Raw genomic sequence first — 17,203 nt, 5'->3', positions numbered from 1 at the left:
ATTTAGTGTTAATTTTAAAACATGTATTTTACCTCCTAGGTCAATATAGTCTACATTTAAACAGTATTTCTAATCAGCCAAAGGATGAGAACATTATGGGATTATTCAAAAAAACCGAAATGGTTTCATTTGTCCCAGCTGAAAATAAATCTGTCTTAAATGAACATCAGGAGACATCTAAACAGTGTGAGCAAAAAATTGCCATGTATGTAACTCCTATCTGTTGTTACTGTGTGGTCGTCTTTGGAATATGGTTTTGCTTTTCCTTTACTTGGATGTGAAATAGTTACTCTGAATACTTAGAGCTATTTAAAAGCTTATTACTTAATATTTATGGAGTCAGTTGTGTAGAAATGTATGATACAGTTTCTGTTATCTTTTGTGTTTTACCTTAGAGAAAATGAATGGAAACCAGCTGATATATTCAGTACTCTAGGGGAAAGGGAACGTGATAGAAATTCGTTGGAAGCAAAAAAAGCCCAGTGGAGGAAAGAGCTAGGTAGGTAACTTTTATACCTTTATTATAGTATTATTGGCTTAAAGAATATGTATTGAAGCTGGGCATGGTGGCTCACACCTGTAATACCAGCACTTTGGGAAACTGAGGCGGGTGGATCAGGGGGGCAAGAGATCGAGACCATCCTGGCCAACATGGTGAAATCCCATCTCTACTAAAAATATAAAAATTAGCTGGGCGTGGTGGTGCACGCCTGTAATCCCAGCTACTCGGGAGGCTGAGGCAGGAGAATCGCTTGAACCTGGGAGGCAGAGGTTGCAGCGAGCCGAGATCGTGCCACTGCGCTCCAGCTGGGCTACAGAGCAAGACTCTATCTCAAATAAATAAATAAAAAAGAATATGTATTGAGGATGAAGTTTAGGGGCCAAGGGAAAACTTCCCCTTTGCCCTCTGAAGGTTTGCTGAAAAATCAGCTGACAAAAGGCAAATTAATAAAAGGCATACAAATTTATTAACATGCATGGAAGTTTTACAAAATATAAAAACTAAAATAAATGGCCAGATGGCTGACACTTGTCCACCATGTTGAGGTTACAGAAAGAATAGGGGTTGGAGCATGGCAAAACAGATTATGGGAGGGGGAGGAGAGCAACCTGGCCAGTAAAAGTGTTTTTTTGTTTTATTTTGTTTTGTTTTTTGAGACGGAGTCTTGCTCTGTCGCCCAGGCTGGAGTACAGTGGTGTGATCTCGGCTCACTGCAAGCTCCACCTCCTGGGTTCACGCCATTCTCCTGCCTCAGCCTCCCGAGTAGCTGGGACTACAGGCACCCGCTACCACGCCCGGCTAATTTTTTTGTATTTTTAATAGAGACGGGGTTTCACTGTGTTAGCCAGGATGGTTTCAATCTCCTGACCTTGTGATCCACCTGTCTCGGCCTCCCAAAGTGCTGGGGTTACAGGCATGAGCCACCATGCCCAGCCAAAAGTGGTTTTATTATGTACATGAGACCTCAAAGGTAGTAGCCTTCAGAGAACAGATGATAAATGTTTCTTTCAGACCTTTAAAGGTGTCAGACTCAGTTAATTTATCCTAGATCTGGACAGGGGAGAATCCTCAGAGAAAGCCTGGCTGCGTCAATGCAGATTTTCTGTACAGATGCAAATCTTCCCCACAAAAGACAGCTTTGCAAGGCTACTTCTGTTTGTAGACCCTCTGAACAGCCATCTTGAAATGTGTCAAATTAATATATTTTGGGGTTAAAACACTGTAGTTTCCTTTAAAGTATAGTTATCCCTCAGTATCCATGAGAGATTGGTTCAAGGATAGTCTTCCCACTTCAGGGTACCAAAATGCACAGATGCTCATGTGGAACCCATGGATATGGAGGGCCTACTGTATATCTTTTAGTATGATATTATCAAAAGTCGTATTTTATAACATTTGACATCTAGAGTAGCTCTCTACAAATGCTTAAGAAACTTTGTGGTTTCATAATGCCTTAGGTCGTGTCTGTTACTCTGAAGTGGGCACCAAAAACATTAATGTCATCAGTACATTCTGCAGCCCTTGTAAGGTCAAAGATTTGTAAACTTTTCGCATTTCCTGGAAATCCTTTTTTATAATTTTTCATAGCAGACATCCTGTGCGTTTAAGTATGGTTTTACTAAAAACTAATTGATTTCACTTTTTTAAATAACCAAAATATTCTAATGAAGAATAATCATTGTTGTATCAGACAGTATGTATTCTAGACAGAAATAAGCTTATTGCTTTCTTTCGGCTTTGGACCTTATAACAGAAAAATCTATAATTTCTTGAAATTTCATTAGTGACTAAGAAATATCCATTACTTCTTCAACTAAATTTGGGGTCTGCGTATCACAGTTTGCAAAACGTGTGATGTAACAGTTGTATTTCTTAAGAATAGCTATGCTAAAGGCATGAGATGGGCTTCACCCTAGTTGAAAAACTAGAAAGTCTTGTGAGGCCGTCACTAACTTGGCTGGGATAGATGATTTAGAAAAAGAGATAAGCAAAACCAGGTGAGTGGCTCACATATAATCCCAGCACTTTGGAAGGCCGAGATGGGAGGATTGCTTGAGGCCAGGGGTTCAACATGAGCCTGCTGGAGCAACAGAGTGAGACCCCATCTCTACAGAAAAAAAAGAGAGAAGCAGCAGAAATAAGGAGTGAATTGATGCTGGAAGTCAAGTGTGTTAGTCTGTTTTGTGTTGCTATAAAGGAATACCTGAGACTGAATAATTGATAAAGAAAAGAGGTTTATTTGGCCCACAGCTTTGCAGACTGTACAAGCATGGTACCAGCATCTGCTCGGCTTCTGGCGAGGCCTCAGGAAGCTTCTACTCATGGTGGAAGGCAAAGGGGGAGCAGGCATTTTACATGGCAAGAGAGATGCCAGGCTCTTTTACACAACCAGCTCTCATGTGAACTGACAGAGTGAGAACTCAAGCATCATCCCAAGGGGATGCCACCAAGCCATTCATGAGGGATTCATCTCCTGTGACCCAAACATCTCCCCTTAGGCCCCACCTCCAACATTGGGGAATCACATTTCAACATGAGATCTGAAGGGGACAAATATCCAAACTGTATCATCAAGGTAAAAGAAGAATGAAGAGATTAAACTTACGTTAGCAGTATCAGAAGGTTTGGCGGTCTTGATGTGTGTTTATATCACAATTTCATCTTTAAATATTTTCTTTCAGCACATTCCACATCAAAATGCAATACCAAATGTCTGAAATAAGATGGAACTACTTGGAAATGACCAGAATATTTTGTGCTTTAATCATTTTTGTTGTTGTTTTGAGACAGAGTTTCATTCTTGTTGCCCAAGCTGGAGTGCAATGGCGCCATCTCAGCTCACTGCAGCCTCTGCTTGCTGGGTTCAAGTGATTCTCCTGCCTCAGCCTCCTGAGTAGCTGGGATTACAGGCACCCGCCACCATGCCCAACTTACTTTTTGTATCTTTAGTAGAGACAGGGTTTCACCATATTGGCCAGGCTGGTCTCGAACTCCTAACCTCAGCTGCCTTGGCCTTGATCCACCTGCCTTGGCCTCCCAAAGTGCTGGGATTACAGTTGTGAGCCACCACACCTGGCCTTATGCTTTAATTATTTTAAAAATCAGTTTACTGTTTTTTTTAACTTGTCTCAGTAAAGTGCCTCTATTTAAGTCATGCTTCCAGTAACATTCTTGGAATTTAAATTTATACAACATTGAATTTTGTATTTAAAGAACTACTGTTGATTGAGGGGTTAGTTTTGACTATATCTCTCAGACACAGGGTTTTATGTTTTTTACTTGTTAGCAATTAAGATATAATAGCTAACATTTATTGAATATTTGTGCCAAGCCCTATATCGAGATAGGCACTATTATTATCCCCATTTTATAGAAGAAACTAAGGCTTAGAAAGCTTACCAGCAGTTGGCCAGGTGCGGTGGGCTCACGCCTGTAATCCTAGCACGTTGGGAGGCCAAGGCGGGTGGATTACAAGGTCAGGAGATAGAGACCATCCTAGCCAACATGGTGAAACCCCATCTCCACTAAAATACAAAAATTAGCCGGGCGTGGTGGTGCCGCCTGTAGCCCCAGCTACTCAGGAGGCTGAGGCAGGGGAATAGTTCGAACCTGGGAGGCGGAGATTGCAGTGAGCTGAGATTGCGCCATTGCACTCCAGCCCGCTGACAGAACGAGACTCCATATTAAAAAAAAAAAAAAGCTTACCAGCAGTTTCCTAACAGTCACATAGCTGGGAAGTTGTTGAACCTGAATTTTAACCCATAGTTCTCTACTTCAGAATTCTAGCTTTTAATTCTCTTAATAATAATTGAATGAACATTACAGGAAACTAGAACCTCATGATAATTGACAAAGTATAAAATAAGTTATTCCAATAAAACTGCTCCTTATTGGTAATTGTGATAATAAAATTGTACCATACTTAACTTTGGTTCTGATTAAATTTTTTCTTATTCTATGTCCCTAAAAAATTATTCTCCACTTTGTGAGTTAATCTCCTTCCTAAAAAAGAGTTTTGATTAGATCTGTGTTGGTATCTGCATTAAGAAGGTCATGATTTGTTTACATGGTTCTGTTTTTACAGTTTTTGTACATTTTTTTAAAAAGGACATTATTTACAGATGAACAGGTTGCTTTAAAGAAGAAAGAAAAAGAAGTTTCTGAAAAATGGAATGATCCTTGGAAAAAATCTGAAAGTGATAAAATAATATGGGAAAAACATCAAATTCTTGACCAATCTAGGGTAAGACATCTTAATTGCAATCTAGGGTAAGACATCTTAATTGCAATTTTTAAAATACTAAGCAGTGTTCATATTATAGAATTTATTTTTAAAGCTTATTAAAAAAAAAAAGTTTTTTTTTTTTTTTTTTTTGAAACGGAGTTTCTCCCTTGTTGCCCAGGCTGGAATGCAGTGGCACAATCTCAGCTCACTGCAATCTACCCCTCCCAGGCTCAAGCGATTCTCCTGCCTCAGCCTCCCGAGTAGCTGGGACTACAGGTACTCACCACCATGGCCAGCTAATTTTTTGTATTCTTAGTAGAGATGGTATTTCACCACATTACTCAGGATGGTCTCGAACTCCTGGCCTCACGTGATCTGCCAGCCTCGACCTCCCAAAGTGCTGGGATTACAGGCATAAGCCACCGCGCCCAGCCTATTTAAAAAAAACTTGTCATATTGTTGGGTTTTTTGTATGTGTGTTTTTTTAAAAAAAAGAAACAGGGTCTTGCTCTGTTGCTCAGGCAGGAGTGCAGTGGTGAAAACATAGTTCCCTGCAGCCTTGAACTTCTGGACTAAAGGGATCCTCCTGCCTCTGCCTCCCAAATGGCTGGTACTACAGGTGTACTCCACCATGCCCAGCTAATTAAAAAAAATTTTTTTTAGAGACAGGGTCTCACTGTGTTGCCCAGGCTGGTGTCAAACTTCTGACCTCAAGCGATCCTCCCACCTTGGCCTCCTGAGTAGCTGGGATTGTAGGTGTGAGCCACTGGGCCTGGCTCATATGGTATTTTAAAACAGTGTTATTTTTCATTTAATTATGACCTCAACTGGTCTCTATTTACATTCTGTGAGTTGTCTCGTTATGTCGTTAGGTGAGTGTAGAGGCTCCCTTTAGAGTCTTATAAAAGAGCTGTGCAATTTTTGAAATGAATACAAAACTCTGCCACTATGTGTAAGTGTTTAGTTATCAAATATACGCATATGCCAAGTTTGCGTTGTGTAGTGCTTTTGTGATTTTTAAATTTTATCTGTGGTTAATTTTGGGTAAAGAAACAGTGTCACTGTTTTTCTATTTATTTTTACACTTCTGCTAGCTCTTCAAGCATTCTATCACAATCTCGTAGCCAGGTTATGGTGGTCCAAGCTGATGGGGCATTCACTACTTAGAGCTAGTCAGACTTTAGAGGTAAGTCCTAAGTGTCAGTACTTTGGATATTTAAACCTTTTAGTATTTGACCTCTAACCTATTTTCCTTGAAGGAGAGAATCTCTAAGTCCTCCTTATTTTTAGTTATCAGTTAATTTTTACTTGAGTGTATTATGCTTCATTTGCCTTCATTTCTTTTTTACATTTATTATCCCTTCCTCCTTGTGAACATTTACATTTTAGCAAATGTATTCTGAAAATAATGTAGTAACCTAAAGGGATGATTCTCCTAAAGTGATGATTCTGGTGGTAGAAATTTTTGGCACTATGGCCTAATTAGGTAAATTTCTTATAGAACGCCTTCAAGTTAAATTTTTTGCATGGCTGTCTATTCTGCTTCATGTGGAGCTGACTTGCCTACATTGAATACTTTTGTTGTCTGTTAATAATTTTACATTAACAAAAGGAATGAAATCTGAATTGCATTTGCCCACAATCCCAAAAGCACTTTGACTGAAAAGGCAATAAGGTTGTCTTGGTAGAACTCATTTTGGAAAATTCTGTAGCTCTGGGTGATAATTTTAAGTGTGTAAAGTTTAGAAGTTGTATGCAGACACCATTAAAAGCTGTAGTTAAAACTAAGTTTTCATGAAGTTGGTGAGGATCTGTTGTTGGCTTATTTACTTTTCAACATCAGGATAAAAAATCTGTAATAACTAAAAATGTTAAATAATTTCAGTTGCCAAATTTTCAGTTCAATGTCAATATATAATTTATTTCTTAATTTGCAATGTTTATTATCTGGGGATAATCCATACCATGATTGTTAATGCAAGTAAAGAACCATTTGAGGTGACATTTAGGTTTTAAAATATTTTGTATATATTTTTTAATGATAGTATTTGTCAGCTGATGAAATGACGAGGCTCATGAATTTGGAAAGGAGAACTTTATTTCTCATCAGCGGTTGCAACCTGCAGCATAGCCATTCTGACAGGCTGGGAAGCATAGCCTTCGGCCAACCAGGAGCCAGAAACTTCAAGGTGTCGGGGAAGGGAACAGGAATTTATGCTGAGTGAAGTGGCTGAATATACATATTTAATAAGCTATAGGAGGGGTCATGAATATTTATGAAAGGAGAAACACACATGCACAATTGAGTTTTATGCCCCTTCATGGGTTCCATGTACAAAAAATGGCAGCGTTAGCATGATCCGAGGGTAGAGTTTTCAGCCCTCTGACATCAAAGAGTGAAGCAGAGGACACAAAAACCTTTTGGCCAGAAGCATCAGGTGGTTGGTTGGTATCAGTGCTGGCATCTTCTGAAGGGCTGGTTTCTGTTTAGCCCTTAGGCTAAATAGTGGTTAGCCAGGGAGGGAGGAGGTATAATGTGATGTGTCTGATTTCCCTATCCACTCATGGCCAAGAACTCAGTTTTCAAGGCACTTTGGGGTCCTTGGCCAAGAGATGATCCATTCAGTTGGTTGGGGGACTTAGAATTTTACTTTTATTCCTCATGTGTATCTTTTTTTAAATAACTAAAAAAACCCAATAAAGTTATTTAAAAAATTTTTGGAATCAAAAGTTGTGGGGGTTGATGATGGGAGAAGGACTAGAAAACGAAACATATGCTATATCCAGGACTGGACAACCAAGAGTTAAAAGAGTATGATTATCGGCTCATTTTTTTTACTATTTAAATGCAGTTTTGGCCGGGTGCGGTGGCTCATGCCTGTAATTCCAGCACTTTGGGAGGCTGAGGTGGGCGGATCACGAGGTCATGAGATCGAGACCATCCTGGCCAAGATGGTGAAACCCTGTCTCTGCTAAAAATACAAAAATTAGCTGGGCATGGTGGCGCGTGCCTGTAGTCCCAGCTATTCGGGAGGCTGAGGCAGGAGAATTGCTTGAACCTGGGAGGCGGACGTTGCAGTGAGCCGAGATCGCACCACTGCACTCCAGCCTGGGCTACAGAGCAAGACTCCATCTCAAAAAAAAAAAAATCAGTTTTTATGTATTTGTATGTGAATGTGGTACAAAATTGGAGAGATGTTATTGAGGAAAAAGGAATTTGCTGTGTAACGAAAAAGCCTTCTTCTCAAATACCTTAGAGCAGTTGTTTTCAGAAATCCCAGCTGTAGCCACAACTATTTATATTATTTGAATATCTAGTTAGCCTCTCCATATAATTGGGAGGGAAAGAAGTTTGGTTGTAGGCAGTCACCAAAGCCTGTAAAGCATAAGGAAATGCATATAAAGTGCCTAGAATAGTGACTGACAATAGAACAAATGCTAACGAAGTTTTGTTCTACTTTTAAAGAGTTGGGGGTCTCACTTTGTTACCCAGGCCAAACAGGCACAGTCATGTTGCACTCCAGCCTCGAACCTCTGGGTTCAAGTTATTCGCCTGTCTCAGCCTCTGACTGGCTTATTTCACTTAGCATAATGTCCTCAAGGTTTAACCATACTGTAGCATGTGTCAGAATTTTATTTCTTTTTAATGCTAAATAACATCCTGTTGTATGTATATACCATGTTTTCTTTATCCATTAATCCATGGATAGAAATTTGGATTGTTTATACCTTTTGGCTATTGGGAATAATGCTGCTATGAACATTGGTGTATAAATAATCTTTTTCAGTTCCTGCTTCAATACTTTTGGGTGTGTACTCAGAAGTGGAATTGCAGGATTGTGTGATAATTTTTTGTTTAATTTTTTATGTTAAAATTTTTACCAATTTTAATTTTGTAATTTTGTGTTAAATTATTACACTGCTTTCCACAGCAGCTGTACCATTGTATATTTCTATCAGCAGTGCACTGTGTTCCAATTTCTTCACATCCTCACCAACACTTACTTACTGATTTATTGACAGTATCCATCCCAGTGGTTGTGAAATGGTATCATTGTGGTTTTGATTTGCATTTCCCAGTGATTAGTGATGTGGAACTTCCCACATGCTTATTGACTATTTGCATATATTTGAAGAAATGTCTGTTGAGATCCTTTGCCCATTTTAGTCAGGTTTTTTGGGTTTTTTTGTTGTTGAGTTGTAGGAGTTACATATTTTGTATGATAATCCCTTATCAGATACATGATTCACAACTATTTTCTCCCATTCTGTGAGCTACTTTTTCACTCTCTTGATAATAGTGTCCTTTGATGCACAAAAGTCCTTAATTTTGATGAAGTCCATTTTATCTGTTTTCTTTGGTTGCCTGTGTTTTTGGTGTCCTATCAAAGAAATCATTGCCAAGTCTGATCATCGGACTGTATTTTCTTCTAAGAGTTTTCTAGTTCTATCTCTTATGTTTAGGTCTTTCATCTATTTTGAATTAAGTTTTCTATATGGTATAAGGTCAGGGCCCTACTTTATTCTTTCGCATGTGGATATCTAGTTTTTCCTAGCACCATTGCTGAAGACTGTCCTTTCCCCATTGAATGGTGTTGGCTCCCTTGTCCAGAACTATTTGACTGTGTATTTGAGGATTTATTTCTGGACTCCTCTATTCCATTTGTCTGTATGCCACTGCCTCACCATTTTGATTACTGTGGCTTTGGAGTGAGTTTTGAAATCAGGAAGTATGACCCTTCCACTTTCTTCTTTTTTAAGGTTGTTTTGTCTATTCGTGGTCCTTTGAGATTCCATATGAATTTTAGGATGGATTTTTCTATTTCTCCAAAAAGAAAGATTATTGATATTTTCATAGGGATTGCATTGAATCTGTAGATTGCTTTGGGCAATATTAATATCTCAATAATATTAAGGCTTCCAATTCATGAATACAGGATATCTTTCCATTCATTTGTGTCTTTAATTTTTTTTCAGCAATGTTTTGTAGTTTTCAGTGTACAAGTCTTACTCCTTCTTGGTTAAGTTTTTCTTTTTAATTTTTAAAAATTTTTTTGTTTTTTTATATATTTTTCTTTTTATTGTTTTGGTTAAGTTTATTCCTAAGTATTTTTTCTTTTTGATGCCATTGTACATGGGATTTTAAAAAATTTCATGCCATTGTACATGGAATTTTTTTTTTAATTATACTTTTAAGTTCTAGGGTACATGTGCACAATATGCAGGTTTGTTACATATGTATACATGTGTCATGTTGGTGGGCTGCACCCATTAACTCGTCATTTACATTAGGTATATCTCTTAATGCTATCCCTCCTCCCTCCCCCCATCCCACGACAGGCCCTGGTGTGTGATGTTCCCCACCCTGTGTCCAAGTGTTCTCGTTATTTATTTCCTACCTGTAAGTGGGAACATGCAGTGTTTGGTTTTCTCTCCTTGCAATAGTTTGCTCAGAATGATGGTTTCCAGCTTCATCCATGTCCCTACAAAGGACATGAACTCATCCTTTTTTATGGCTGCATAGTATTCCATGGTATATATGTGCATAATATTCCATGGTGTATATGTATTAATCCAGTCTATCATTGATGGACATTTGGGTTGGTTCCAAGTCTTTGCTATTGTGAATAGTGCCGCAATAAACATACGTGTGCATGTGTCTTTATAGCAGCATGATTTATAATCCTTTGGGTATATGCCCAGTAATGGGATGGCTGGGTCAAATGGTATTTCTAGTTCTACATCCTTGAGGAATTGCCACACTGTCTTCCACAATGGTTGAACTAGTTTATAGTCCCACCAACAGTGTAAAAGTGTTCCTGTTTCTCCACATCCTCTCTAGCACCTGTTGTTCCCTGACTTTTTAATGATCGCCATTCTAACTGCTGCGAGATGATATCTCATTGTGGTTTTGATTTGCATTTCTCTGACGGCCAGTGATGAAGAGCATTTTTTTCATGTGTCTGTTGGCTGCATGAATGTCTTCTTTTGAGAAGTGTCTGTTCATATCCTTTGCCCACTTTTTGATGGAATTGATTTTTTCTTATAAATTTGTTTAAGTTCTTTATAGATTCTGGATATTAGCCCTTTGTCAGATGAGTAGATTGCAAAATTTTTATCCCATTCTGTAGGTTGCCTGTTCACTCTGATGGTAGTTTCTTCTGCTGTGCAGCAGCTTTTTAGTTTAATTAGATCCCATTTGTCAATTTTGGCTTTTGTTGCCATTGCTTTTGGTGTTTTAGTCATTTTTTCCATGCCTATGTCCTGAATGATATTGCCTAGGTTTTCTTCTAGGGTTTTTATGGTTTTAGGTCTTATGTTTAAGTCTTTATTTTTTGTATAAGGTGTAAGGAAGGGGTCCAGTTTCAGTTTTCTGCATATGGCTAGCCAGTTTTCCCAACACCATTTATGAAATAAGGAATCCTTTCCCCATTGCTTGTTTGTGTCAGGTTTGTCAAAGATCAGATGGTTGTAGATGTGTGGTGTTATTTCTGAGGCCTCTGTTCTGTTCCATTCGTCTATATATCTGTTTTGGTACCAGTACCATGCTGCTTTGGTTATTGTAACCTTGTAGTATAGTTTGAAGTGAGACAGCATGTGCCTCCAGCTTTGTTCTTTTTGGTTAGGATTGTGTTGGCTATTTGGGCTCTTTTTTGATTCCATAAGAAATTTAAAGGAGTTTTTTCCAATTCTGTGAAGAAAGTCAGTGGTAGCTTGATGGGGATAGCATTGAATCTATAAATTACTTTGGGCAGTATGGCCATTTTCATGATATTGATTCTTCCTATCCAAGAGTATGCAGTGTTTTTCCATTTGTTTGTATCCTCTTTTATTTCCTTGAGCAGTGGTTTGTAGTTCTTGAAGAGGTCCTTCACGTCCCTTGTAAGTTGTATTCCTAGGTATTTTATTCTCTTAGTAGCAGTTGTGAATGGGAGTTCGCTCATGATTTGGCTGTTTGTCTGTTCTTGGTGTATAGGAATGCTTGTGATTTTTGCACATTGATTTTGTATCCTGAGACTTTACCGAAGTTGCTTATCAGCTTAAGGAGATTTTGGGCTGAGATGATGGGGTTTTTTAAATATACAATCATGTCATCTGCAAACAGAGACAATTTGACTTCCTCTTTTCCTATTTGAATACTCTTTATTTCTTTCTCATGCCTGATTGCCCTGGCCAGAACTTCCAATACTATGTTGAATAGGAGTGGAGAGAGAGGACATCCTTGTTTTGTGCTGTTTTTCAAAGGGAATGCTTCCAGTTTTTGCCCATTCAGTATGATATTGGCTGTGGGTTTGTCATAAGTAGCTCTTATTATTTTGAGATATGTTCCATCAATACCTAGTTTATTGAGAGTTTTTAGCATGAAGGAGTGTTGAATTTTGTTGAAGGCATTTTGTGAAACTATTGAGATAATCATGTGGTTTTTGTCATTGGTTCTGTTTATGTGAATAGATTATGTTTATTGATTTGCGTATGATGAACCAGCCTTGCATCCCAGATATGAAGCCAACTTGATCATGGTGGATAAGCTTTTTGATGTGCTGCTGGATTTGGTTTGACAGTATTTTTTATTGAGGATTTTTGCATCGATATTCATCAGGGATATTGGTCTAAAATTCTCTTTTTTTGTTGTGTCTCTGCCAGGCTTTGGTATCAGGATGATGTTGGTTTCATAAAATGAATTAGGGAGGATTCCCTCTTTTTCTATTGATTGGAATAGTTTCAGAAGGAATGGTACCAGCTCTTCTTTATACCTCTGGTAGAATTTGGCTGTGAATCCGTTTGGTCCTGGACTGTTTTTGGTTCCGTTCTCCCCATCACTTTCAGGTACACGAGATGTAGATTTGGTCTTTTCACATAGTCCCATATTTCTTGGAGGCTTTGTTCGTTTCTTTTTACTCTTTTTTCTCTAAACTTCTCTTCTTGCTTCATTTCATTCATTTGATCTTCAATCACTGATACCCTTTCTTCCACTTGATCAAATCAGCTACTGAAGCTTGTGCATTTGTCATGTAGTTCTTGTGCCATGGTTTTCAGCTCCATCAGGTCATTTAAGGACTTCTCTACACTGTTTATTCTAGTTAGCCATTCGTCTAATCTTTTTTCAAGGTTTTTAGCTTCTTTGCGATGGGTTGGAACATCCTCCTTTAGCTTGGAGAAGTTTGTTATTACCGATTGTCTGAAGCCTTCTTCTCTCAACTCGTCAAAGTCATTCTCTGTCTAGCTTTGTTCCATTGCTGGTGAGGAGCTTTGTTCCATTGCTGGTGAGGAGCTATGTTCCTTTGGAGGAGAAGAGGTGCTCTGATTTTTAGAATTTTCAGCTTTTCTGCTCTGGTTTCTCCCCATCTTTGTGGTTTTATCTACCTTTGGTCTTTGATGATGGTGACGTACAGATGGGGTTTTGGTGTGGATGTCCTTTCTGTTTGCTAGTTTTCCTTCTAACAGTCAGGACCCTCAGCTGCAGGTCTGTTGGAGTTTGCCGGAGGTCCACTCCAGATCCTATTTGACTGGGTATCACCAGCGGAGGCTGCAGAACAGCAGACATTGCAGAACGGCAAATGTTGCTGTCTGATCCTTCTGGATGCTTCGTCTCAAAGGGGCACCCAGCTGTATGAGGTGTCAGTTGGCCCCTACTGGGAGGTGTCTCCCAGTTAGGCTACTCGGGGGTTAGGGACCCACTTGAGGAGGCAGTCTGTCCGTTCTCAGATCTCAAACTCCATGGTGGGAGAAGCACTACTCTCTTCAAAGCTGTCAGACAGGGACGTTTAAGTCTGCAGAAGTTTCTGCTGCCTTTTGTTCAGCTATGCCCTGCGCCCAGAGATGGAGTCTACAGAGGCAGGCAGGCCTCCTTGAGCTGTGGTGGGCTCCAACCAGTCCAAGCTTCCCGGCTGCTTTGTTTACCTACTCAAGCCTCAGCAATAGCGGACACCCCTCCCCAGCCTTGCTGCTGCCTTGCAGTTTGATCTCAGACTGCTGTGCTAGCAGTGAGTGAGGCTCCGTGGGTGTGGGACCCTCCAAGCCAGGTGTGGGATATAATCTCCTGGTGTGCCGTTTGCTAAGGCCGTTGGAAAAGCGCAGTATTAGGGTGGGAGTGTCCCGATTTTCCAGGTACCGTCTGTCATGGCGGCTTCCCTTTGCTAGGAAAGGGAATTCCCCAACCCCTTGCACTTCTCGGGTGAGGCGATGCCCCGCCTGCTCCGTGGGCTGCACTCACTGTCTGACAATCCCCAGTGAGATGAATCCTGTACCTCAGTTTGAAATGCAGAAATCACCCGTCTTCTGCGTTGCTCACGCTGGGAGCTGCAGACTGGAGCTGTTCCTATTTGGCCATCTTGGAACCTCCTCTGGAATTTTTTTAAATACTCTTGAAGAATTGTTCTTTATTAGTATATAGATTAGTATATAGAAACACAACTTATTTTTGTGTGTTGGTTTTATCTCCTGCAACTTTGCTGAATTTATTCTAAAAGTATTTTGTAGAATCTTAGTGATGGTCATTGTCCAGTGCAGGAGTTTGATGTATATTGATGAGTAGATACATAAACTTTGATCTACATTAATGCTCAAGATACTCATATATGCATAATCATAACTGGATTCTACATCTTTCCCTTTTTTGACTTCTCAACTTTATTATTATTATTATTTTTTTTTTTTTTGAGATAGGGTCTCATAATCTGTCACCCAGGCTAGAGTGCGCTGGCACAATCATGGCTAACTGCAGCCTTGACCTTCCTGGGCTCAAGCATTCCTCCCATCTCAGCCTTACAAGTAGCTGGGACTACAGGCACATGCCACCATGACTGGCTAATTTTTCATATTCTGTAGAGACAGGGTTGCTCAGGCTGGTCTCAAACTCCTGGGTTCAAGCAGTCCATCTGCCTTTGCCTCCCAAAGGGCTGAGATTACAGGCTTGAGCCGCTGTGCCTGGCCAACTTTCTGACTTTTAAAAGTATTATATATATTTGTGAAATGCAAAAAAACATAAAGGATAGTACAAAAGACATCTCTATCATGTCATACATGTTTAGGAAGAGCCCCTCGTATGGCATAGTTAAGAGTTTTTTAAGAAAATATTCACTCAGTTTTTATCTACTCATATCTTAAGGAATTGAAGTGGTCCAGGAAATCTTTGTACAGGAATAGGCCCAACATAAGATGAGTGGAAGAAAACAACAATACATACAATCATAGGAAAGAAAAAAGACTTGATATAACATTAAATTTAAATTACAGTGAGGAAAAAGAAGAAATTGCTATGGGAACACTCCCAGAATATAGGAAGAAGTTTCAAAAGAGATGAAAAATCTGGCATCAAAGATATTATAAATAGCTTATAAAAATACAATCTTGAATCATAGGCTTTCCTAAAGAAGAAAACAGAAGTAATAATATATCAAGTTTCATAGAAAAAACTTTCTAGATCCAGAAGAAAATTAGGCTGAATGAATGAAGAGGCCAATTTGAAGGTATATCATAATAAGTTTACAAATATCAAGAATAAGGATATACTTCTTCAAGCATTTAAATATGAGAAAATGACAACAAAAATCAAAGTAACCTTTGTTTTCTCCTCTGTATATAGTATAGCAATATTTATAAAGGTTTAATAGGTAGAGCTAAAATATTCAATGCCTAGACAAGATATTCATGTATAAAGAGAACATAGACATACTCAGACCTGAATAATTACATAAAATATTTCTCCCAAATATTTCTTTTAATAGAAAAGTTCTTAAAGACCATTTCTGGATCAGAAAAATGTGTCAAAATTAAAACAATTTACAAGAATTTTGTAGTTGGAAAGTAATGAGTAGCTGACACAAAAGTCTCTAAGACATTGTGAAATGAAAAAAGTAAGTTGCAGAATAATGCATATACTATAACCATATCTATATTTAAAGAAAGACTTTAAAAGACTAGCACATACATAAACACACAAACACACAAAAAGCAGAATGTTGGTATTGTCTCACTCTGGTGAAGGACAGTGGAAGGAAACAAGGAGAACTTTCTAATTCTTTATGCATTTGTTTTGTTAGAATATTGTGCAAAGTGTTTAGCTGTTGTGTGATCTCTCCATAAAGGCAGAGTTTATTATGATTGTGAAAATCAGATAAAAGTTAAAGAATGTACAAAACTAAAGTAACCAGCCAGGCGTGGTGGCTCACGCCTGTAATCCCAGCACTTTGGGAGGCTGAGGCGGGTGGATCACGAGGTCAGGAAATCGAGACCATCCTGGCCAACATGGTGAAACCCCATCTCTACTAAAAAATACAAAAAAAATTAGCCGGGTGTGGTGGCACACGCCTGTAATCTCAGCTACTCAGGAGACTGAGGCAGGGGAATCGCTTGACCCCAGGAGGCAAAGGTTGCAGTGAGCCGAGATCGTGCCACTGCACTCCGGCCTGGGGACAGAGCAAGACTCTTTCTCAAAAAAAAAAAAAGAAAAAGAAAGAAAACTAAAGTAACCATTAGTATAATTATAAAGAGTATCTGCCAACATAGTTTGTACAGTAAACATCAAGATAAATAGTAATAGCAAAATAACAAGAATCAACTCTTGAAAAGTCAAAAATTCTTTGTTAAAAAGCAGAGGTATGAAAACTCCAAAGACTTGATGCTGAAAAGAGACACACTTAGAATAAAATTATACATTATTAAAAATTATGGGCTGGATACAGTGGCTCATGCCTATAAGCCCAGCACTTTAGGAGGCCAGGGCAGAAGAGTAGCTGCCTTGAGCCAAGAGTTTGAGACCAGCTTGGGCAACATAGTGAGACCCTGCCTCCACAACACAAAAAAACTAAAAAATTAGCCGAGCATAGCGGGATGTGCCTGTAGTCCTAGCTATTCTGGAGGCTGAGGTGAGGGAATTACTTTAGCCCAGGAGTTAGAGGCTGCAGTGAGCTATGATTATGCTTGGGCCACAGAGCAAGACCCTGTCTCTAAAAAGAGATAAGATGCCAATATATTATTACTGTTTGTATTGGTGGTTCTAGGCAATATAACAAGGAAAATAAATTTCAAGTTTCTAAGAATTGGAGAGGAAAAAATGAAAGTGTAGTTATCTGTTATGTATATAGAAACCCCAAAGAATCTGTAGATGAAATAGTCAAAGTAAAAAGTGAGAATTAATAATTTACTAGGCTATAAAAGTCTGAACAAATTTCATAGGTTCACATTACATAGAATGTTATAGTGGATTTTATTAGTTTGTTCTCTCATTACTGTAAAGAAATCTCTGGGGACTGGGTAATTTATAAAGAGGTTTAATAGGCTTACAGTTTTGCAGACTACACAGAAAGCATAGTGGCTTCTGCTTCTGGGGAGGCCTCAGGGAGCTTTCAGTCATGGTGGAAGGCAAAATGGAAGCAGGCATCTAACATGGCAGAAACAGGACCAAGAGAGAGGTAGCAGGGAGGGCTACACACTTTTAAACGACCAGATCTTACTATGAAAAACAATGTGGAGAT

At 39.0% G+C, this 17,203-nt stretch overlaps 1 protein-coding gene across 7 annotated transcripts in view; it reads left to right on the top strand.

Annotated features, from left to right (window-relative positions):
- CCDC66 (coiled-coil domain containing 66) overlaps positions 1-17,203 on the top strand; it is a 67,930-nt gene that overhangs the window by 9,399 nt on the left and 41,328 nt on the right. For 5 of the 7 annotated variants that reach the window (XM_030811575.1, XM_030811580.1, XM_030811578.1 and 2 more), the window contains exons 5-7: positions 40-205; positions 396-499; positions 4,624-4,745. In XM_030811575.1, the coding sequence (XP_030667435.1) occupies positions 40-205; positions 396-499; positions 4,624-4,745 (392 nt within the window). The remainder of the gene's footprint in view (positions 1-39; positions 206-395; positions 500-4,623; positions 4,746-17,203) is intronic. The other 2 variants (XM_030811581.1, XM_030811577.1) reach the window with 1 other exon arrangement.

This window comes from Nomascus leucogenys, chromosome 4 (genome assembly GCF_006542625.1).
Source record: "Nomascus leucogenys isolate Asia chromosome 4, Asia_NLE_v1, whole genome shotgun sequence".
Lineage (NCBI taxonomy): Eukaryota > Metazoa > Chordata > Mammalia > Primates > Hylobatidae > Nomascus > Nomascus leucogenys.
This window is presented reverse-complemented; position numbering and strand designations above follow the sequence as displayed.